Source organism: Diadema antillarum, unplaced genomic scaffold, assembly GCF_040938485.1.
Source record: "Diadema antillarum isolate AM-2024a unplaced genomic scaffold, OU_Dant_1.0 seq00000188_RagTag, whole genome shotgun sequence".
Lineage (NCBI taxonomy): Eukaryota > Metazoa > Echinodermata > Echinoidea > Diadematoida > Diadematidae > Diadema > Diadema antillarum.
The window spans coordinates 188,510-212,819 of NW_027271252.1; the positions used below are offsets into that span (position 1 = coordinate 188,510).

At 41.8% G+C, this 24,310-nt stretch overlaps 1 protein-coding gene across 1 annotated transcript in view; it reads left to right on the forward strand.

The window, feature by feature from the left end:
• The window catches only part of LOC139728638 (dynein axonemal heavy chain 8-like), a 130,319-nt gene that overhangs the window by 97,763 nt on the left and 8,246 nt on the right, over nt 1-24,310 (forward strand). Inside the window, exons 62-80 of the mRNA XM_071639576.1 lie at nt 472-816; nt 3,382-3,597; nt 4,944-5,081; nt 6,503-6,630; nt 7,500-7,668; nt 8,406-8,561; nt 9,761-9,916; nt 10,653-10,742; nt 11,462-11,554; nt 12,153-12,257; nt 13,432-13,570; nt 14,502-14,616; nt 15,174-15,364; nt 16,296-16,417; nt 17,511-17,629; nt 18,381-18,583; nt 19,725-19,798; nt 20,480-20,632; nt 22,741-22,896. Coding sequence (XP_071495677.1) covers nt 472-816; nt 3,382-3,597; nt 4,944-5,081; nt 6,503-6,630; nt 7,500-7,668; nt 8,406-8,561; nt 9,761-9,916; nt 10,653-10,742; nt 11,462-11,554; nt 12,153-12,257; nt 13,432-13,570; nt 14,502-14,616; nt 15,174-15,364; nt 16,296-16,417; nt 17,511-17,629; nt 18,381-18,583; nt 19,725-19,798; nt 20,480-20,632; nt 22,741-22,896 — 2,868 coding nt within the window. The remainder of the gene's footprint in view (nt 1-471; nt 817-3,381; nt 3,598-4,943; nt 5,082-6,502; nt 6,631-7,499; nt 7,669-8,405; nt 8,562-9,760; nt 9,917-10,652; nt 10,743-11,461; nt 11,555-12,152; nt 12,258-13,431; nt 13,571-14,501; nt 14,617-15,173; nt 15,365-16,295; nt 16,418-17,510; nt 17,630-18,380; nt 18,584-19,724; nt 19,799-20,479; nt 20,633-22,740; nt 22,897-24,310) is intronic.

Here is a 24,310-nt window from a genome sequence, read left to right on the forward strand (position 1 = left end):
TGTCTATCCATCCATTAAGTGCCCTCCTGGTTCTCAACTGGTAATGGTCATAACTTTGTAAATGCTTTAAAGGTTTTATATCTCTTTTGCAAACTTCACGTAAGTTTGCATGATTGAAGAGTAATATCTCGTAACATTGTGCATAAAATCCTATGGAGTATACCCAAGAGTTTTTAAAGAATAAATAAATAGATAAAAGCAAAATAGCCCCACGTCACCATAGAATATGCTCTCCTTTGCTACAGAGCAAAAAGTTCAATTTTTCTTTGGGTCCAAATGAATTCACTGGAAACCCATCATATTGTTTTCCCCTCAATCATCAACAAGTTTCATTGTTATAATTCTGAAAAATATCCTGAATTACCAACCCTTCCACAATATTCCAGTTTATAAAAGGAACTTAATGTATAGGGTTGCAAAAGAAACAGATGAATTTTCAGAGTCCACCAATTGTTGCCTCTATCCCCCAAGGTGTTGGCAGAAGTGACCATCTCCGCCCAGGCGGCCGAGAAGGTGAAGGCCTCGGTGCAGGTGGTCAAGGACAAGGCCCAGGCCATCGTTAATGAGATCGAGGCCGACAAGGCCATCGCCGAGAGCAAGCTGAAAGCGGCCAAGCCGGCCCTTGAGCAGGCGGAGGCTGCCCTCAACACCATCAAGCCCGCCCACATCTCCACGGTGCGCAAGCTGGCCAAGCCGCCCCACCTCATCATGCGCATCATGGACAGCGTGCTGCTGCTCTTCCAGAAGCGCCTCGACCCGGCCTTTCCCGACCCCGAGCGAGTCAGCCCCAAGCCTTCATGGGCGGAGTCGCTGAAGGTATGGGTGCAGTTAATCCTTCCATTTTTATCCTCTTAACCAGCCTTGTGCACATCAGGAATGTTAGAGTTTAAACACATTTCAGACGTTTTAATCTGCCCAAAATCCACTTTTTGGGACTTTATTTTTACCCTTCAAATTCATTGAAATGTTCACAGTTTAATGCACTTCAAGACTTTTTTTCATAAGTTTCAGATGTTGTCAGACTTTTTTCTGGAAGTACTTTCACATCCCTGACACAGAGAGTGATATTGAATTGAAGTGATAACTTGTTTGGCTCACATTCAATTGCATCCAATACATAGCTATCTTACATTATCAACCTCATCACTGTAGCATGTGTGTGTGTGTTTGGGGTGAGGGGGTGATATCAACTCAAAACCATTTTCTGGTGCACACAAGCTGAATTAGTGACTATTACACTCCACTTTTCTCAAGATACTTATCTATGCACCTTAAAGGTGCATAGACCCGGTGGGTGTGGGGGCGCTGTTGATGATACTGCCCATCACCGTTAGCATTGATTGCCGAAGATTGCCGAAGTTGAGCTGTCAAGAGTAATGCACTTGTCAATGTAATGACTCACCCCACTACCCCCGGACATGGGTGCGTCATTTCCTCGTTTGGTCCGTCAAATTTGTGACCCAGGTGTTCGTCATTTTACCAGCTTTGTTCGTCAAATTTTTGACCGAGGGGTGCGTCAAAATCCCATCATTGTCGGTCACATTTTTGACCGAGGGGTGCGTCATGGTACGTCACTTGGCTATGGAAAATAACACGCATTATTCTGAACCGAGGGGTGCGTCACTTACTATGGAAAACGCTACCAGTACCGTATACACGTACCGCGAGTGAAATTACAGTGAGCGTTTTCCCGCGGCAAGTGATAATCAAAGTCGGGAAGCGTTTTGGAATAAGAGGGGAAAATGCTTGCCAGAATCTGGCAAGCAAATAATTTAAAAGCCACCCTTTCTCCTCACATTTTCTAAATAATGTTCTGTGGTGACAAAGGCGAATTTTTGACAGTAAAAGAAGCGGCAGCAGACGAAACTGCCTGCCGCATGCCATTTTCTGCTCGCGGGATTAGCCCGACGAGACGCGCGACGCTGTTAGTAGCCTACGTAGTGCGAATCTCTACGTACAGCGACGACTGGGCTGTGTGTACTCGCGGGAATGCCGTGGCGTGGTGTGTACCTGCGCTGCAGTATGCATCCACCGGACTAGCAATGGCCGCGCACACACAGCGCATCTGCACACATGTGATTGTCATGTATGGATTGCAAGCACAGAATACACACTATAATGTACGGAATACTTAGTATCGTAGCATGCAGCAGCGTGATGTACGGTGAATGACGGTACGATGCTTACAGGGCCAGGGTAAGGGAAACTTGCCGAAACTTTTACAAATTATGTTCACGAACCAAAAGAAAATGAAATTGCTTGAATAAAACGTATACAAAAATCGTTTCAGTATTTCCGGGGGTGCGTCAAATGTACCGAGGATGTCCGTCAAAAAAGTGACCGAGGTGTGCGTCACTTTCAACGTGTTGTCCGTCAAAAAAGTGATTGTGGTGTTTGTCACTTGCAGCGTTTTGTCCGTCAAAAAAGTGACTGTGGTGTACGTCAAAAACCCTGTGTTGTCAGTCAAAAAATGACCATGACGCACCCATGTCCGGGGGTAGTGGGGTGCGTCATTACATTGACAAGTGCATAAAGCGCGTAGGTGTTGCTAGGTAATGTTGCCTCCGTTGTCTTCTCTGCGCATCACGCAGTCTGTAATAATGCCAGGGTGCGTGCTTATGTGCTTCTTAGTATGACGTCACAAAAGAAGTTTGCTAAAGCTGTCATCCCCCTCAGCCGAATCATGAGCCGAAATGTGATTGGACCACTGACTACAGTGGATCGGACTTCTTCGGACTCGGGGAAATGGGTCATAGCATAAGCACTAGAGAAGAGTTGATGACATACAAAATGGTAGGTCTCTATAGGAAACTTGCACCGTGTGCCCGTGTATGCATTTGACCAAACCACCAGGTCCATGTGCCTGAGAGTAGTATAGTACACACAATGTTCTGCTTGAGGCCTCACATGCCATTCTGACTCAGAATTTGAACATAGGGTGCTCTGAGTGGAGGATCAGTGCACATCCTACCAGACCAAGATATTGAACATTTACACTGAAAGGGATCTCCAACAAAGAAATCCAAAATGCATGCAAACTCCGATCTGATACAGGCATGTACTGTAATACATGATATTTTCGCGGCATGAAATCATCGCGAATTGGAGCCGACGGCCTATTCCGCGGCATGAATATTTCGCGAGTTCGCCTCGAACATTCAGTGCATATAGTGTAGACAAGAACAAACGTGTGCACTTTAATTTCACGAATCTTGGCTCTTGCAAAATTCGCGAAATTAAAATGCACACAAGCATTTGTCGTTTTACAGTACCCCCGCCCATGTTGCCAGTCACTAAAGTAGGTATTAGACGTCCAAGGTTCAAAGGACTAAGGTCTCACCATACTTCAATATTTTCCTTTTTTTTGGATTCTGTCCTTAGCTGATGAGTGGGTCAGGTTTCCTGCAGTCCCTCCAGAACTTCCCCAAGGATACCATTACGGGAGAGACGGTGGAGCTCCTTCAGCCTTACCTCGACATGGAGGACTATACCTTTGAGAATGCCAAGAAGGTCTGCGGCGATGTGGCAGGCCTCCTCTCCTGGACCTGTGCCATGGCGACCTTCTACGGCATCAACAAGGAGGTTCTTCCACTCAAGGTAAAGGGAGAAAGACGGTTATGATCAAGGTTAGCCTTGTTGCTGTGATGCCAACTGTTACCGTTTGTTGGCAGTATTTTGTAAGATTGTCTTTTTTTTTTCTCAAAATACTGCTGGTGTCATGCAAGGTATTGTTTTTCCCAACTTGCATTACTGCACATGTCGACTGCAGGAAAGGTATTAGGAATACCGTTTCCCTCCCCCCCCCCCCCCCCCCCCAAATGCATTTTCAGCCCTCTAATACAGTAATGATGTTTACAAGTTTAGCATCGCTATTGCTGGTTGACAAGGCAATTTAAAACTACATGTATGCCTTTCAAGAGACCTATTAACCCCTTGAGGACGAGTCCCGAGTACACTCGAGCAAGCATCTATGGGAAATGTGTGTTGTAGCAAAATCAAACCGTCCTCAACATGTTAAGACCAATCCCATAACGGTCATTCACCTTGCATAGACATCATATTCGGAATAGTACTGGAGTTGACTCTTTAGTTTCCTTTCACTTATAACTTCTCTTGATTGATACGTGTATTTCGAATTGTGATATGATCTGTGAACTCATCAGGCTGAATGGTTGAGTGAGCTAGTGAGATTCGTGTTGGGTTGTGCATTACTGTAAAAGTGGATATTTTCGCGCGACTAATTTTTCGCGCTTGGCCGGGTAAGAAGAGTTTCGTGTGTTTTTAATTCCGCGGAATCAGGATATCACGCCCAGGAACATATGGCAAGCAAAAATATTCGCGTGCTTTTATTTTCGCGCTAGTTTCTGGTTGCGCGAAATACGCGAAAATTTTAACACCGTGAAAATTTCCACTTTTACAGTAGCTGTCACCTGCTGTTATTTGTGTATCTTGTGTACGTATCTTGTCTTCTTTTCAAGAACTTGGCCTTAGATTTTGATCAGACTGGGCCAGAATCATCAGTGGGGGTAGGGAATCACAGTTTGTAGAAATGGTGGTGGTTTCCCCATCCCCTCACCCAAGGGACCTACATGTGTATAGGGTAATTTGGTGATTGGGTAATTGTCATAATTTTTGACATTTTCGTCTCCTTCTTGTAAAAAGGCATTTGGATTTTGACCAAACTTGATCTTAACCTTTACAGGAATCAAGTTTTTGTAGGGGGAGTGGCTTATACATGCACTTCCTAAAAATGGAGGAGGTCGCCCCCCCCCCCCCCCCCCCCCAAGCCAATTAGGAGGGTGCTGCCGTTAGACAGGGAGTGGGTAAGAGAGAGAGAGAGCGAGAGAGGGCATATTTTTTTGGGTGGAGAGGACCCCTTTGTAAGACTTGTCTCGGGAACCCTCACTTAAGCAAAATTAACCCCCCTTGTCCCGGCCCTGCAGGCCAACCTGGCCATCCAGGAGGCCAAGCTGAACGTGGCAGCCAATGAGCTGGCCAAGGCCCAGGCACAGCTGGACGAGAAGCAGCGAGAGCTGGATGAGGTGCAGGCCAAGTTTGAGGCAGCCATGAAGGAGAAACAGGTTAGTCCTAGTCCTTCAGTGGTAGGCCTACAGATTTCAGAGAGTGTTGTCACATCAAGTTTTACAGCATATACAACGCATGGTATTGAATTGCTTGCATGCTAAATGTGTTAAAACCTTCCAGAAAAAGAAACAAGAAAAAAAAATGTGTTTACTGTGATCAGAATTTAGATCACTGTGACTATATGTGACCCGCTGCAACAAAAGGATCTGAATGTCGGGAGAGGACAATTTTCTGAAAATGACATGACATTATTCCTTACTCTTTCACTTTAATGTCATATATAACATGACTTATGAAAGTGCTCGGTTGTGGAGATATCGATGGTTTTATTAGCGCATGTCGAGTGATTTAAGAAATCAGCGTTTCGAGAAAACCGCCTTCAAAGTTTTCCTTCCGACGCTATCATGATTAAGGGAAAGCAAGACAGTTTTCACCGTTCGACAATAGAAGGTATGCTCCTAGCAACCTCCGCGATGTTCATTCAAGCTTCGCGCCAGCTGCGGTCTACGCATGACCAATCAGTAACCAGGATGCCACGCACTGATCAATGAGATCACTCCCTCGTTGCTAGGGGCGGAGTCTAGCTGCGGCTCTAAATCCAAATCTTCGGACACGTTTCTGTTCCGTAGAAAGTCGGAAAATCATGGCCCAGAAAAATGCTATTTTCTTGCCTTTCCTTTAATCATTTAGCTTCGAAATTTCGGCAGATGATAGAATGTACATTAGACTACAAAATTATGTCAAAAACAGAAATCCGAACGTTTTGACGGATTTTGATGATATTACTTCAAACTCGATTTTCTCCGCTCACCCGTCAGCGACTTTAGGACCCTTTTGTTGTTGCGGGTCACATTATGTATTTTATTTCGTGAGTTTACGCAAGAACTCACAGTGAGCCCGCTCAACGCGCGCGCAGTCATATCGCTTCTTCGCACGTTTTGCACGAGGGACTAAGTTCCCTCATCGCAGTCTAAATCAAGTTTTATTCGTCCTTTTTACTGTGCATCGTCGCAATATCTTATCATATTGTGGATTGTTATTATTTATAGCTCAGTTAGAGCTGACTTTGCTTCGGAAGAGGATTTTTATTCACGAGATATCGCGGGATGGAAATTCCGCTTTCCGCTCCCCCACAGCATACAGCTAAGCCTGTCGTGGGTGGCACCACTAGTACGAGCGCCCTGCATACAGCTAAGTCTGTCGTGGCGATGGTGACTACAGCCGTGCATCATGAACCTAAGTGTTCGCCGGCTATTAAGGCTCTCAAAATCTGGTTACTTTCTTTCTTTTTTACCTATTTTTTTCCCCTCCCCCGTAGTAGATCAGAATGTTAGTGTTGTAGTGAAGTTTTTCCCACTGTTAAAGCTTTACCATGATCAAGAAGAAGTCATACCTGTGTATTTACGTCTGTTGCTAGGATCTCCTCGATGATGCAGAATCCTGCAGAAACAAGATGGTGGCAGCCTCAGCCCTTATTAATGGGCTCGGTGGTGAGAAAGTGCGTTGGACCCAGCAGAGTAAAGAATTCAAGGCCCAGATAAACAGGTTGGTTAAGCACATCTGTGATTTTTACAAGTTAGTCCAGTCGAACAGATTTAATTTACATGCTTTTATGTACAGGGTAATTACACCTCCACCAAGGAGGTTATATTTTGCTGCTGTTTGTTTATTCATTTGTTAACACAGTTTTGGGTGGATTGGTGATGACTAGATACACAAATTATCTTGAGCCTAAATTGCACAGCCATCAAGCAGGTTCTAGACTGTTTGCAAAGTCAAAGAATTTATCCAATTCCAGCTCTTCAAGAATTTTGAATGTGCATGATTAGTTTTATAAAATGAAAGCATAGAAATACATAAATTGTAAAGAAATTGAATCCTTTTATTTCCATCATATGTCCATGACATGAAGTCATGCATACAGTGCAAAACTTCACTGAAAGGCATGTAGTAATCCATTACAGTGCCCAGATTTACTGGAGAAATTTCACAGGAAAATTTTTACCTTTACATGGCTTGTTGATACAAATAAATGGAAACATTTGGTCCATAGATGGGTGAAAAGTCCTATGTTTGCCTTATTTTGTCCCAGTTTTCCTCATTCTGGTGTTTCAGGGTTGGGAGGTATCACATACACCATATATTTTTAATTTTTTTGTAAATTGGGACTTCCTGGCAATTTCTTGAGTGGTTAGATTGGCAATTTGTGGAGTACAGTAATGAAAGGAGAAACACACTGCATGCAAAGTCGAGATCAGCGTTAATATTTCTGTAGGTTGTTAAGTTTTCGAAAGCACCCAACTCCCAAAATTTACGAACACATAAAAAAAAACCCTCACAAATATACAGCATATACAATATGCAATCAGCCAATCAAACTTGATGTCAAAGCGATGTCTACTCCTCGTCCTCAGACTTGTGGGGGACGTCCTGCTGGCAACAGGCTTCCTGTCCTACTCTGGTCCCTTCAACCAAGTCTTCCGCATTATGATGTCGGAGGAGTGGCAAAGGGAGCTCTCCAAGAGGCGCATCCCCTTCTCCATGAATCTCAACATCACCAACATGCTGGTGGACGCTGCAACGGTCAGTCTCATGCCACTCATCTCCTTCCATTTTCTCTCGACCCTGGTGGGCCGTCCGACTCGCACGACAGCTGAATCGGAACAAACAGCAGTTATTGCTTTTCAGTCCTTCTCTGCCTTGCGTTCATTCTTTCTTGCTTTCTTTCTTACTTCCTCACTGCATGCATTCTTTGTTTCTCTCATTCTGAATTTCTTGCATTCGTTTGTACCTCTTCTACTTGAGGGTGTCAGAGGCATTGTGCTTCTTTAGTTGTCTGTCCGTGTCTTTGTCTACACATGCAATGTACCATGCTACATTGTACATTAATGAGCTATACAATATGGTAAGTCTACAAAGAAACAGCAATAGATGGCTGGAAATAGTGGCAAATATACTACATAATACAGACCATATAAGCTTTCATTGATAGCTATCTCTACCAGCATGCATAGGCGATTATGGAAACTCTTGGGTGTATGCACAGTGACTCTAGTATTTGATGTGCATAGAATGTCACATTTCATCATGCTATAGAGCTTGGTATATGAGGTGATTTGCTCTGATATGTGGTGAATGTTATCAATAGGTGGTCAGTTGTGATAAAAATTGCTGTCACAAAGTGGTTATAGTTATGATGAATGCTGTCACTGTGTGGTAAGTTGTGATAGATGCTATCACTATGTGCTTTGTTGTGATGATGGTATCGCTAAGGGATAAATCAAAGATGCAGTTTTCCTTCTTCCTTGCTGATGATGAAGATTGGAGAGTGGAACCTTCAGGGACTGCCTAACGATGAGCTCTCCATCCAGAACGGCATCATCGTCACCAAAGCAACCCGCTACCCACTGCTGATTGACCCCCAGGGTCAGGGCAAAACCTGGATTAAGAATAGAGAGGGTGATAGTGGCCTCCAGGTGAGTACTGGCCCCAGACGTCTCCACTTCAGAACCCTTTGTTACACTGCTACATTCAAATCTACTGTAGATATCGTCGCTGGGTGACAAGACCTCATACGGTCAAACCTGTCTGTAGCGACCACAGTATACGACCACTAAACACAATTCCCCCTAAGATATAAACTACGTTAACAACCCTGTCTACAGCGGCCACCTGTCTATAATGGCCATTTTTTTTTTGTCTCCCTTGGATGGCTGCCTAGAGGCAGGTGTGACTGTATCTCAAATTTTTGTGAAAATGACTTTTTTGGAACTAATGGTCACATCATCTGTTAACCCACTGAGGACGGTTTGATTTTGCTACAACACGCATTTTCCATAGACTCTTGCCTGAGTATACTCGGGACTCGTCCTCAACGGGTTAAGTGATGTCCTGTCCAAATCCTAGCTGTCTTACCCCCAAAATGAAGCCACCGTGGCATGTCAAAGGAAAGGATATCCCATTTAATATAATGCTTTGGCTGCCATGTTTTTGTTGTGTTTTCTTTACTTATTTTTTTTTTCTGCGCTCCTGAACATTTGACATTTTGTAGATATGAGGTCTTGTCACCCCGGCGATAATATGCTTTTTATGTGGATAATAGGGGTGGTTCAAACGAATGACTTTCTTCATGAAAGAAGGTGGACCAATTGAGCAAAGTGAAGTCTGTAAATTGAATAGAGGCAAAGTTGTAAACAACTTGATTTCAAACAAATGGTTTGCATCTCGAGTCGACCTTATGATTGACGAGCTGTTATATCAGCAATTATTAATCCATCCAAACTTGTCCTAGGTACAATGTACCTTAACCCGTTGAGGATGGACTGATTTTGCTACAGCACGCATATCTCATAGACCCCTGTCCGAGTATACTTGGGACTCGTCCTCAACGGGGTAGCAAGCCAACTTGGGCATGAAAGCAATGTGCCTCAGCCAAACAGGGATTGACAGGGGTTTAATACATATTGTAAATAATCCCTCCATTGGCAATTAGTTTCAGTACATCATTATGGGCCAGTCAACAAGGACAGCTCTCCAGCAAGCATGCCAATAGGCAAATAAAGTACAGAAATGATGATAGATGAATAAAGGAATACATTAACTCTGCAGCCACTGCATTGCTCTTTGGATGATGTCACTTTCTTGCTCTCATCATCCTGCCGCCATCCCCCTCCAGGTGACCTCCCTGAACCACAAGTACTTCCGCACCCACCTGGAAGACACCCTGTCCCTGGGTAGGCCCCTCTACATCGAGGACATCGGGGAGGAGCTCGACCCCGCCCTTGACAACGTCCTGGAGAAGAACTTCATCAAGTCTGGCAGCACCTACAAGGTGGGGAATAGGGGGCAAACAACCAAACCAAATGCATGGCTTATCAGTTTTGATATTGCTTCTTGTAAGGCACAGTGTGCCTTGTTGATACTACTTGCTGATCATTGCTAGCCACCTGGGAAGAACCAGGGGCCCGTTTCATAAAACTTGTCATCAGTGACAAGTTGTCATAGATGTGACAAGTTACTGAAATCCTTGCATCTGATTGGCTGAGAGCAAATTTGTCATAGAAATGTGGCAGTTGTCACTGATTACAAGCTTTATGAAACGGGCCCCTGGTGGCTACCATTATAAGATGGTATCAATAAGTACAGTATGTAAGTAGGAAAGTTTTGAAATGTAAGAAAAGTTTTAGTTATAGATATAATCATGGCATAAAAGGCACCACTATTGCAGGGAGTCGTGTGATTATTTGGACATTGGCATTCTAGGCACCTATTTTTACAGTCAAATGAAGAGGGACATTGCAGATGAAACAACCTGTCCATAGAATCATAAACTTGCTGTATTTCAAGTCAACCCATCTCATGATAAAGATTGAAAGAGTGGAGTAGTGGAAGTATGCAAGGACCAAGCAAGTTAAGCTTGACACCATAGAGTGTGAAAGACATTTGTATGATGGCTCAAAGAGGATCGCATTGTCTAATGGTGATGTTGATGTTCCATTCAGGCTACACTGACAACTGTGTGTGATTCACAACTTTTATTGCTTGTTTTGTTTTTCTTTGTCTCACAGGTAAAGGTTGGTGACAAGGAATGTGACGTGATGAGCGGCTTCACTCTCTACATGACCACCAAACTCGCCAACCCTACATACACACCTGAGGTAAGACAACTCTGCAGGGAGGCATGTCTAATGCGTCTAAATGGAAACAAATTTTTCCCTCTCCTGAATATTCATGGTTTTAAAGTACAAGGTCTTACACAAAGTGTCACCCAAGAGATGATGAGTGAGTATGATTTTAGCCTGGGTAGAATTACTTTTAAATTATTACTGAGTGATTTTATATTAAAGGCATAATTTACTATTTGCAGATGAAACAAAAACCCAGCATTAGTGCTTTAAAATAGTTCTAAAATGTTAGTTAGGAATAGAAACAACCACTGTAGAAATTTGAATCCATATAACCGATGTCAAGTATTGTTCAATACACAGAGTGTGAACACTAGTTATAATAGAAATGTTTCCAGACTGAACCGTCTACAGTTATGGTTTATTGAGAAAAATACTGATATCTTCTTATGTTTTGGGCTTTATTGCAAAAATATATATTAGGAATGTTTTGTGGTACAACAGACCTACAAATATGCATCAAATGTAATATCTTGAACATTCTTTATATCGCTGCTCCCAAAGGTAAACAGGACCTTTAACCTGTTGAGAACAAGTCCCGAGTGTACTCGGGCAAGGGTCAATGGAAAATTCATGTTGTTGCCAAATCAGCCCGTCCTCAATGGGTTAAGAAGTACAGTACTTACAAAGGTCTTTGTCAATGGTTGCATGAAACTCAAATTGGCACTTGTCATCTCTCGTTGTTCTTGCAGGTCTCAGCCAAGGCATCCATCATTGACTTCACTGTCACCATGAAGGGGCTGGAGGACCAACTCTTGGGCCGGGTCATCTTGACCGAGAAACAGGTGACGGTCAAGCCAGTTGAAATCAGAGCTGGACAAAGGGGACCGAAAGATAGTGAAATTAGAACTCGCGGTGCTATTCAGTAGAATTAACGGTTGACAAGGGCATTGAAAAGTGTTGGTCTCGCCAGGCCACCATTATTTTACAGCAGTATTGACCTACTATGCCAGAAAATTATTTCACAAATCAGATGCAGCGTGATATTTGGAAGCATGTCAGTCAACAGTTATGATATCAAATGTTAGCGTGTCTGCTGGTAGTCGTTATGAATGTTTCAGTATACATTGCACATACGTTCACTTCTTTCTTTTTTTTTTTTTGTTCATTTTGCTGGAGATGAAATGGCAACATGGAAACATTGATGTAAAAAAGATAGAATTAAGTTGAGCTCATGAAATCGGGTATTTCAAATATTAATATACCTAACCTTTCAGAGCTTTTTAACAGGACTGATTTTGTATGTATTCAATACAACCAAAGAATTTGTCCAGTACGGTCAGAATGAATAAGTAAGAAAAAAACAAATGAATAAGTAAGAAAGTATGAAAAACTGCGTGATAATTGCTCCTACTTGTTGATATTTTTTTTTCTGTGCTTCAGGAGTTGGAGGCAGAGAGAACTGCCCTCATGGAGGACGTGACAGCCAACAAACGCAAGATGAAGGAGCTGGAAGACAACCTCCTATTCAGACTGACCAGCACTCAGGTAATGTTGTCCAGGTGATTGGATCATTATTTGAATTTGACATTTTCCCTTGAGAACGGCGAGAACATGCTTGTCGAAACGTCAGGATTGGGCAGGCCCTTTTCAGGGCCACTCACATACTCCAGAAAGAATACGTGGTGCACCGTGAAGCCTTCTACCACCCAACGTTCTACCACCACGGAAGACTTCAAAGATTTCATTATTTGAATGCAGACGGACTCAGGTATCACCTGTTGTCCAGTAAATTGGGCCATTCTTGTTATGATTCAAATTGACTAGTACCTTGGTATTTTTGTCCTGTAAAGTTTGTCATGCATGTAATGATTCACACTGACTAGTACTCGGGTAATTTGTCCAGTAGATTGGATTTTTCTTGTTGTGGTCACTGCCTTTGCATCACTAGCTGAAAAAGAGACAAAAAAACGAAGAAAAAAAAGACTGCATATCCTTGAAAGGAGACTTGTATCTTTAACCCAAGCGATTGCTGTCTCCCAAATGTTGTTAGAGTGCAAGGTTGGGATATTCCAGACTCTGACTTGTTCGTATATTTTTTTTTTCAAGATTTTTCTTTCATACAAATTACACAGTAGAAGTGTATCGCATCATTAGCTGATGGAATTGCTTTTTAAAGTTTCAACTTCAAACAAGTTGCTTTAATGCAAATTGCAGAAGTTTAGTCCTGAACTTTCCACACCTTTTTCACCTAAAAATGCACTCTACCCAAAAGCCTCTGTCATGTCAGTGTGCCACAAAAAGAAGAGAAAAAAAAAAGGGGGGGGGGGGGGTAGGCTGGCTGTAGTCCACATGTCATCCACTTTACCTCCATGTGCATCCCAAGTGGCAAATCATCGCTAGGGTGACAAGACCTTGTTTCTCAAATTTTGGTGAAAATCACTTTTATGGATTCATTTTTCAGAAAAATCAGTCAAGAGATGTCCTGTCCAAATCTTAGCTATCTTACCCTACCCCCTCCTCCCCCCCCCCCCAAAAAAAAAAAAATGAAGCTACCATGGCATATCAAAAGAAAGGCAATCTAATTTGTTACAACTATGATGCCTTGGCTGTCATGTTGTTGTTATTGTTGTTGTTTTTTTTGCTTTCCGTAATCAATCAATATTTTGGAGACACAAGGTTTTGTCGACAGCGAAATGAATGTTTGCGTGTCCCTATATAGGGCTCTCTGGTGGAGGATGCCTCCCTCATCTCAGTGCTAGCCTCCACCAAGGTGACGGCTGAGGAGGTGACGGAGAAACTGGTGGTTGCTGCCGACACTGAGATCAAAATCAACGAGGCCCGAGAGGAATTCAGACCAGGTATTAACCCGTTGAGGACAGTTTGATTTTGCTACAACACGCATTTCCCATAGACGGGTTAAGCAGTCACTGGTAATAAAATCTTGTGTTGTTACTGATCTCTTTCAACAAATTGTCTGAAAATAAGGTGGAAAAGAGGGTTACGGGAGTGTATAATCTTCCATTCGTGTTTCACTTGACATGTTATAAAGGGAAGGGACAAGGCAAGATATTTTATTATTAAATTGAAATGACAAGAGTGTAGTTGACATGCATGCATTTTCTTGATGCTGATAATTGATCAGGATGTAAAATTGAGTAAAATCTAGGAGCTATTGAGATCTGATATGACCCACGTACAACGATTAAAGATAATATAAAGTTTTGGTACCTCAAAAGTTTCCCTGAGTTTCCTTGTCTTAGTTTGTGTTTCAGGTTAAAGTACCTTTCATATAAATAACACTGTTAGACTTACTCGCCCCAAAATGCTCTCATGTCTTAGTAATCATGCAATAACGGTTTCGTACCAGAGCAGAGCGGGCTCTGAAAAATTCGAACGAGCCGTTAGTTTGACTGGACGCGGTACCACGACAATCAATATACACGTATTGTACGAAACCATTATTGCATGATTACTAAGACATGAGAGCACTTTGGCGCGAGTAAGTCTCACAGTGTTAGTTATATGAAAGGTACTTTAACCTGAAACACAAACTAAGACAAGGAAACTCAGGGAAACTTTTGAGGTACCAAAACTCCTACTTTCGATGAAGCACTGGCCACCGTAGGGTGTATCAGCGTACTATTATTCTACAAAGGGCAGACATTCACTCCCGCAATCTAAAATGCAGCAACAGGGGAAGAGACATAGAGATAGTATGCAAAGAAGTATATCATAGCATTCTCATCACTTCCAGGAAGCTTATACCTTGATTTCTTGCTCTTTATTCAGTGGCTTCTCGTGGCAGTATCCTGTACTTCCTGATAACAGAGATGAGCATGGTGAACGTCATGTACCAGACATCCCTCAAGCAGTTCTTGGGTATCTTTGATCTCTCCATGGCCAGGTTAGATCAAATTCTCTTTGAGTCGATCATTGTTGTATAATCAAGTTGTCACTGGATCATGTCTACTGTAATTCATATCTTACATTTCGCTGCTGGGGTGGCAAGACCTTGCATCTTAAATTTTTGTGAAAATGGCCGTTTGGATTAATGGTCAGGACATCACTGCAGTGATGTCCTGTCCAAATTCTAACTGTCTTACTCCAAAAATAGAGCCACCATGGCATGTCAAAGGAAAGGCTATCCCATTTGATATAGTGCTTTGCCTGCCATCTTTTTTTGCTCTCCTGAACATTTTTGTAGATATGAGGTCTTGTCGCCCAGCAACGATATGTATATTAGATAGATGCCGTTGATATATCAACATTGTGTGTGTGCCTGCAAGTGTGTGTATGTGTATGTGTATGTGCATTTGAGTATGTGTGTAGATGTGGACTCCAGACAATCCATCGCCATGAATTCGCTGCCATGACGATAAATGCTGTCTTAAGTAAAAAAGTAATAAAATAGAAATAGAATATCATTGTAACGTTTACTTTCGAAACATCTGCGATTGACAGGTCTGAGAAGTCGCCCATTCCAGCAAAACGCATCGCCAACATCATCAGCTACCTGACGTACGAGGTCTTCCGCTACTCCTGCCGAGGCCTCTACGAGAACCACAAGTTCCTCTTCACCCTCCTCCTGGCGCTGAAGATCGATCTGCAAATTGGCAATGTCAAACATCGCGAGTTCCAGACTCTGATCAAAGGTACGTTTGTTTACCACATTAGACTACATATGACAGAATATTGTGTTGTTCTGGTGAGGTTGCACATTCAAATTGTATTGATTATCTGTAGACATCAGACCTGATGTTATACTTGCATAAATGAATCAATTATTTCCAAAATATGTGGCAGATAAAAGTTGGTTTCTACTTATCAGTCTAAACTTTATACTGTGGAGGAAGATTCATAGTTGCTCAAGATCTTAACTTCAGCTTTTGTTGCAGTCAAAGCAGTGTCAAATTTGTACATGTTTTCTTCTGTGATGTGTCTTCCTTCAATCTGGGAAAATGTTTTGATATAATATCCAAATCTCCACAGACTTTGTAATCCAGTTTCATTCTATGAATATATTTCCAAATAGTATCTTCGTCTGTTCTGTACAAGTTAACTCCAGTGAGGTGGGGTTTCCAAGCAGTGTGCACACATGTTTTTCTCCAATGTTGCGATTTAGGCTCCCCATCTACATTGTACTTTCATGTGATATCAATCATGATTTTTCTCCCTCGAACCCTATTATGCTTCAACTGTGTTATCTTTCTATCGCTGTCCTTGTAATCATCCACATACTTTTTTTTAGTAAATTGGGAAGTGAAGTGATAATAAATCACATAGTTGTATTCTGTGAAAGTGGAAGTTTGTGTGCATTTTGCATAAAAATAAAATAAAAATCCCCCATTTTTTTGTTGATTATATGTAACACTGTTAAATGTTTTGATTCCACAGAATTAAAAACATGCAAAATTGATCTCACATGGCAGAACGCAACAAAAACAACAACAACAACAACAACAACAACAACTTACTCCTGAAATGTTACAGTAACAGATGAGTAATGCATATCAATAAAATGAATAGATTTAAGACAAATGCTACATGTCAAAACTGATTTAAACTTTTCTTGCCTGCACCCAGGCGGGGCTGCCCTGGACCTGAAGGCGTGTCCTTCGAAGCCTTCCAAGTGGATCATGGATGTGACCTGGCTGAACCTGGTGGAGCTCAGCAAGCTGCCTCAGTTCTCTGAGATCCTCTCTCAAGTATATATACCAACAACCAGAATGTGCTCCTAAAACTCTCACTACACAATATCTGTGCATTGCAGCGTCTGCTTTGTTAGGATTTTTAGACTGAGATGTCCATAATGATTGAAATATTTCATCATTTACCTTGCCTTCTTACTTGTTCCGTAATTAAGGTTGATTGTCACATCGTTCCTGCAATGACAAGACCTAGCTCGTTTCTCAAAATCACCAGGAAAGTGGGGGGGGGGGGATGTAATTTTCTCAGTATTTCGCAAAGTAACATCAGTGTTGATGCCAAGTAATGTAGAAACATTGTTTTGGAGTACTTTGATAACTTTTCTGTTTTAAATCTCAAATCAGTATATTTGATATTCAAAATTTAGTTAGGTTTGTCTACATGTATATCAGGATCACAAAAAAAAAAAAGCATCAAGGAATGCAGAAATTGAAGTCCAATATTGATTTTGCAAAGCAATATTATGTTCATGAAACATTTGTGTTGCTCATTTAGGCATTTGTTATTTTAACAGATTGGATAAATTGAAAATGGACTAGGGTCAGATGATAGTGATTAGACTCGGTACAGCCGTATTGGTGTGCCCAACAATGAATACATTATTTCATACGTACATGATGATCACAAACTGCTTTTTCATATAAAACCAGCACCTATAAACATTTTTATTATTGAAAAGTGATTGATATGAGGTTGCTGCTAGTATCCAGAAGATAACACAGTTCTGTTTATTTCTCTGTCAGTTTCTTAGTACTCTTTCCAATAGGGGCTGCATTGGCTTACAATTATTCTACAGAGTGTTCTTTCTAGGCCTAATTTTAGAAGTCTGTGGACTTGAAATTATTGAATGATGCAAAAACAATGGTTACCATGGCAAAGACTGCTCACAGCTGATCCGTCGATGGTTGGCTGCTGTCATAGCAACCACACTCGTTGTAAATATACATCTGTTGTAGAATACGTATGAAAATGTAACCCAGATGCTGATGTAGCCGTCTTTTTGGGGACATACACAAAATGAAAACTGAGGACCTTTCCCCGTCTAGCTCCTAAAGCTCTACCCCTATCATCTTTGGTAATATCTCCTGACAGATCCAGCGCAATGAAAAGACATGGAAGGTGTGGTTTGACAAGGACGCCCCTGAGGAGGAGATCATCCCGGATGGCTACAACAGCTCCCTGGACACCTTCCGCAGACTGCTGCTTATCAGGTCTGTGAGGGCATCTTGTTTGTTTGTCTTTGATAGCTCTTTTTGGGTAGAACTTGATGCAGCCATCAGTAAATTAGCAGACTCTAAAAGTCATGTTTAAGAATGCAAATCTCAAATTTGTGGCATTGATGCGTTAGATAATTATTTCTACAGAAATTTACCTTTACCCACTGCCCCCCCCCCCCCCACACACACACACACACACACACACGGAATGATGCAAAAAGCTTTCAGCAGTTGGGGAGAGCTTTGTCACTACAGCAACGAAAAGCTTTTACTAACTTTATTTTTCATGGGCTAGCTTTTGTCCACTTCTGTGGACTATCTCAAGCCAAATTATTATCATTATTGTATTTTTCCCCCACACCATTGCTGCCAGCCTATTTTTGATAATCTGGATCACTGAAGTATTTATGGTGATGATTTGGACAAAAACTAGCCAGTCAAATATAAAGTTTGGTTGAACCTTTAATTTGCTGTTGTTGTTGTGACACACAAAAGTGGTCTTCTGGGATTTCGATGAATACACTGTTTTACCTGTTTGGTGTTGGTCATGGTGTACAGACGGTACCATTGGTTTAACCTATTATTTGTTGTTGTTGTTGCTGTGACTCATAAAGTTGATCTTCCGGGCTTTTAACCCGTTGCCTATGGGAACCGGGTGCCCCCTGTTTTGAAGCAATGGGAATTCAAGTACTCTCGGAAGCAACAGGTTAATGGAGGAATACACTGTTTCTCCTGTTTGGTGTAGGTCATGGTGTACAGACCGCACCATCCCCCAGGCCAGGAAGTACATAGCGGACTCCATGGGGGCACGGTACGCCGACCCTGTCATCCTGGACCTGGAGAAGACGTGGGAGGAGAGTGACACCCGCACCCCTCTCATCTGCTTCCTCTCCATGGGCTCTGACCCCACCAACCAGATCGAGGGGCTCGGCAAGAAGCTCAGAGTTGGTGAGTGCAGGAACCTTGTGTGTGATGGCGAAAGAGGGACAACACACTGTTATACAAAACCTAATTAGAATGTAGCTATCTGATTGGTCGATTGCCCATCACGTGACATTTAGTGAAAAGTTCCATTGCACGCTCTGGCTCTCAGCCGTGTAATTTTGTGTGAGCAAAAATGGAAAGTGCATGGTTGACATCACCCATTTCCATTGACTCCCGTGTTAAAGTCACGATTTTTTGTTCCATCGCATGGCTCTGATGTCACAATAAACAAATATTTGCCGCGCGCACTCAATTACAAGCGCGCTTACAAGTGCATACTTTTGTCACTCATTTTTGTAAACAACTTCGTTTCGCGTTCGTACGTACACGGTGACTGCGACTGTGTGGCTACTCATTCGTTTTCACAGAAAATGGTTGTCATTTCTGTGCTAAATTCAAGAATCTGTGTGGACCAAATCTGTTGACGTTCGAGGTGTTGTATAAAACAAATAGTGTATGGTCTTTACTCGTGCAATGGAACAAGATTTCATACTCGTTGAAAGATGGGGTGCACTATTCAACTTGGCTTCGCCTCGTTGAATAGAGAGCCTCTATCTTTCACCCCGTGCGAAAATTTGTACCATTGCACTCGTGACCATTCACTATTTGTATACTATTGAAATCTTATAAACATAGATGGATGGGTAGATTGACAGATGGATGGATGACAGAGGGATGGATGGGTGGATGGAGTTATAGACAGATGGATAGATAGATGGATAGATAGATGGATTGATAGATAGATTGATAGATAGATAGATAGATAAAGAGATATAGATATGCATTTCTTGCAACGTACATCACCTCATTAGTGTGATCTTCCTTCCTCTCAAGTATAAAAAGAAATTGGTAGTGAATGAATGAATGAATGCATGAATGAATGAATACATGAATAAATGAATGTAGAAATAAATATATAAATGAACAGATGCCATGCATGATTCGCCTTATTTTGGCGATTTGTGGTAATTACAGTGAAGTGTACCCTCGAAGTAATATTATTGTATGTCAGTGGTACCGTTTCACATTCTTGAAGTTATACTTGGTACTCATACACCGAATCAATTTTTTTTCTTCCTCTTCTACTTTTGGTTACCATTGACAGCTTGTAGAGCCATCTCTATGGGCCAGGGACAGGAGGTTCATGCCAGACGTCTCATTCAACAGTCCATGGCAGGGGTAAGCAGAACCCTATTAAATTGATGTAACTCTGACACTAAAGCAAAAGCAAAATAAAAACAAAAACCAAAAACCAGAACAATGAAACAGGAACAAAGACAAAAGTAGCGAAACATCAAGCATATAAAGTAAACATACCAGTAGGTGAATGTGTGAACAGTAATTCAGCTAGAGAGACAAATGTACATACACAGCCACTTACATTCTGACATTGTATTTCACATTCATGTTGTCAGTTGTATATGTTAAATATATCAGGTAACCCCCCCCCCCCCCTTTGGAGCGAAGGATTTGGCCATGAGACTTGATCCTTGGCTTGTGTTGCAGTCACATTGCATTTGCAATTACATTACAAAATAAGACTAGATTTCCTGTCGTATGCCCTTGAAGTACCAATTTGGGGTATCCAAAATAGGAGGCTTGCTGTTTTGATCACTTTGCGCGCGATCGCCCGTTTCATCTGAGATTATGAAATTTCCACCAACTTAGTATAGTACCCACCATCGTCTCCGCTGGGCAGTAGATTGTTGAACAGATGAAGCTAATGTGGTCCTTATTATTTAATTATATTTTTTTTTGATTGTCAGAGCTGCCTATTTATATGTGACCTGATTAGCAGGGATATAATTTGAGTCATAATATATTCATGTATTTTTATGAAATATACTATTTGTTGATAAGGGTGGCTGGGTGCTGCTGCAGAACTGCCATCTGGGACTGGAGTTCATGGACGAGCTCCTTGACACGGTGACTCTCCAAGACACCGCCCACGAGACCTTCCGTATTTGGATCACCACCGAGGTCCACCCACAGTTCCCCATCAGTCTCCTGCAGGTATAGTCTAATCTACACACCTCTCCCTATAAAACATTCACACTTTTAATGCTCTTGTGCTTGGACCTCATGCAAACATATGAAGAATTTAATCGCAAAATGAGCTAACTCCATTCTTGTTAAGTTGAGATATTTGTGATTAAAACTGCTAAAAAAGCAAAGAAAATAATAAGAAAATACAAGATATCTTTAGTCATAACTTCTAGAATATTCCTTGCTATGTCACAAGTGAGGTATTACTGGAAAGGTTTAATTTTGCTCTTTCTGATGATGGACTTACTTATACTTTGAAATGTTTAAAAATGGCGCTTAGCTCATTTTGCAGTAAAACTCTTGATATATTTTTTTCCCCTTCTTGTTCTTAATAGTGCACTTTTGGGCCAGAAATACCATGGTATTTCATGAAAGAGAAGAGTAGATAGTGAATTACCACAGTTTCTACTGTATATGGCATATATTTAGAGAGTTTTATTTGTGTGTGTGTGTTTGTGTGAATTGGGACTTTTGACAATTTTGTGAGTGGTTGAATTTTGCGATTGTGGATGACAGTACTAAATGGAGAGATGTAGCATGCACATCGCATTCATGTGGGGACGAGCTAATATTTTCATGTTTTTATGCCTCCGCCAACGAAGTGGCCGGAGGCATTATGTTTTCGAGTCGTACGTCCGTACGTCCGTCCGTATGTCTGTCTGTACAATGTACGTCTGTACAATGTACGTCTGTACGTACGTCCGTCCCGTTTTTTTTTGGTCGATATCTCAAGAACCGTGTGGTGGTTTTACATCAAACTTGGTATGAGGGTATATACTGGGGGGATAATACTTTGTTTGGATTTCAGGGTCACGGGGTCAAAAGTCAAAGGTCACAGAATATTTTGTGAAAAAAAAAGGTTGAAAATTCATGTTTTTCTCCATATCTCGCAAATGGTTCAAGGTATCTTCATGGAACTTAGTGTATATGCTTGTTCCAATGGGCAGTGATTATCTAGGGAAGTTGTGGGTCATGGTTCAAAGGTCAGGGGGGTCAAAGGTCAAGGTCAACTCCTCAAAATATCACTACTTTCCTTATATTTATGCAATGCCTGAAGGTTTTTTTTTTTTTTTTTTTTTACTTGATGTATGCATGTATTACCCAATATATATTCTGGGGGAAGTTTCTTGCCAAAAGATCAAAGGTCAAAAGGTCAAAGGCAAGTGAAAGTGCTGAATTGCACTTTTTCCCCCATATCTCAAAAGTAACTCAAGGTATCATCATGAAACTTTCATATCTATGCATGTTCAACCTAACAGTGATTCTCTTTGGAACTGTGAGGTCAAAGGCCAAAGGCCAGGTTTAGATAATGCTATTTTCCCATTTGATACTGAAATTATACTTTTTCTCAATACCTTGAAAATTACTCAATGTATAAACTTATGAAAGGGTCAAAAGTCAAGTAAAAATCATCAGTTCCCCTAGGACCTGCTCTCTGACTTTTTAATCATTCATCCAATTGAACCTAGTTCTAGGAAAGTGAACATTCAGCACATTTGTGGCAAACCTGTCATTTTAATATGTTGCCAATTGTGTGAAACTGTCATCACACATTGTCAAGAAATTGTACTATAGAGATTAGACCTATTAGGAGAACCATGCATCATGGCGGAGGCATATCAGTCGCCGTAGCGATATATCTAGTTTGTTTTTGTTTTTGTTTTGTTTTTTAATTCGCAACTAACACCTGGCTTGGGAAACTTGGGAAACTAAAAACTATGCAAAATATTAGGTGTGTTAAGTATTACTTCTGTATTTTGCTAATGGAAATAATGCCAATAGAATATTGTGGTATGGAATACCACAGGTTCATTCTAATTATAATGTGAATGTATCTAATACTGTAAAACACAACATTTTTGCGGCATGAAATTTTGGCGAATGGGAGCTGACGGCCGTATTTTCGCAGCATGAAATTTTTGCGAGTTGCCTCTAACATTCAATGCATATTAGTCCAGACAAGATCTTTAGTGTGCATTTTAGTTTTGTGAAACTTGGCTCTCGTGAAATTCGCAAAATTAAAATGCACGCGAACATGCCTCGTTTTACAAGGTCGTCTTTTTCTCCCCTGGCAGTCCTCCATCAAGTTTACCAATGAGCCGCCTCAGGGTGTGAAGGCAGGCCTCAAGAGAACCTTCACCAGCATCACTCAGGACCAGCTGGATGTCATCAACCTGCCCCACTGGAAGCCCATGCTGTATGCTGTGGCTTTCCTCCACACCACTGTACAGGTTGGTTGGGGGGAGCACAGGGATATGGAAGAGAGGTTGGGGTGGGAATGAGGGGTTAGGTGTAGGGCGTGTATGTGGATACCATAAATAATGGATTCATGTGAGAAGAAAGGGATCTTTGACGCCATCTATGAACTCTTAGCCCTCCTGGTGGATATAGATTATGGAAGTAATGGATTCAGGAAAAAAATCAGTAGCATCATCATGTTGAATCCAATTCAATTATATAACCATATCAGCCTGTCCTCCCCCCCCCCCAAAAAAAAAAAGAAAAAAAAAAGAAAGAAAAAAAGAAAAAGAAAATCAGTGAGCTGGCATCTATATTTATACCCCCGCCAAACGAAGTTTGAAGGGGGTATATAGGAATCAGCGGACGGTCGGGCGGTCGGGCGGTCGGTCGGGCGGTCGGGCGGTCGGGCGGTCGGTCGGTCGGTCGGGCGGTCGGGCGGTCGGGCGGTCGGGCGGTCGGGCGGTCGGTCCGTTGCAAATCTTGCGTCGCGAACTACTTCCTCAGTTTTCAACCGATTCCCATAAAACTTGGCACAGATGTGTGCCTTGGGTTGTAGATGTGCAAGACGTATTTTTTGACAGTACCCAAAAGTACGTTGCCATGGTAACGGCATATTATGGGCAAAAATGGGTACAAATCTTGCGTCGCGAACTCCTCCCACAGTTTTTGATCAATTTTTATGAAATTAGGTACAGATGTTCATCTGAATATGTTAATGTGCAAGACACATATTTCCGCAGTGGCAAAAAGTGCGTTGCCATGGTAACGGCATGTTATTGGTAAAATATAGGGCAAAATGCTTCATGGCAAAACTGCTTCATCAGTGTTCTTCCAATTCTCATGGAATTCATATTGAATGTTTGTCTTAGGATATAGGTCAGCATGACACATTTCTTGACAGTGACAAAAAGTATGTTGCCATGGTAACAGCTCACATATTATGAGCCAAAATGATGGAAAATTTTGTGTTGCAAAGTACTTCCTCAGTTTTTGCCCAATTTCCATGAAACTTGGTACAGATGTGTGCCTTTGGTTGTAGATGTGCAAGACGCATTTTTTGACAGTACACGAAAGTACGTTGCCATGGTAACGGCATATTAATGGCAGAAGATCAAGGAAAGATCTTGCGGATTTAACTACTTCCTCAGTTTTTTGACCAAAGCTTATGAAATGTGGCACACACCTTGATCTTGGTGGGAAGATGTGGAAGACATATTTTTCGGACGTGTCGGAAGCTGCGTTGCCATGGTAACGGCATATTAAATGGCAGAAGATCAAGGAAAGATCTTGCGGATTGAACTACTTCCTCTGTATTCGACTGAAGCTCATGAAATGTGGCACACACATTGGTCTTTGTGGGAAGATGTGCAAGACATATTTTTTGGACATGTCGGAAGCTGCGTT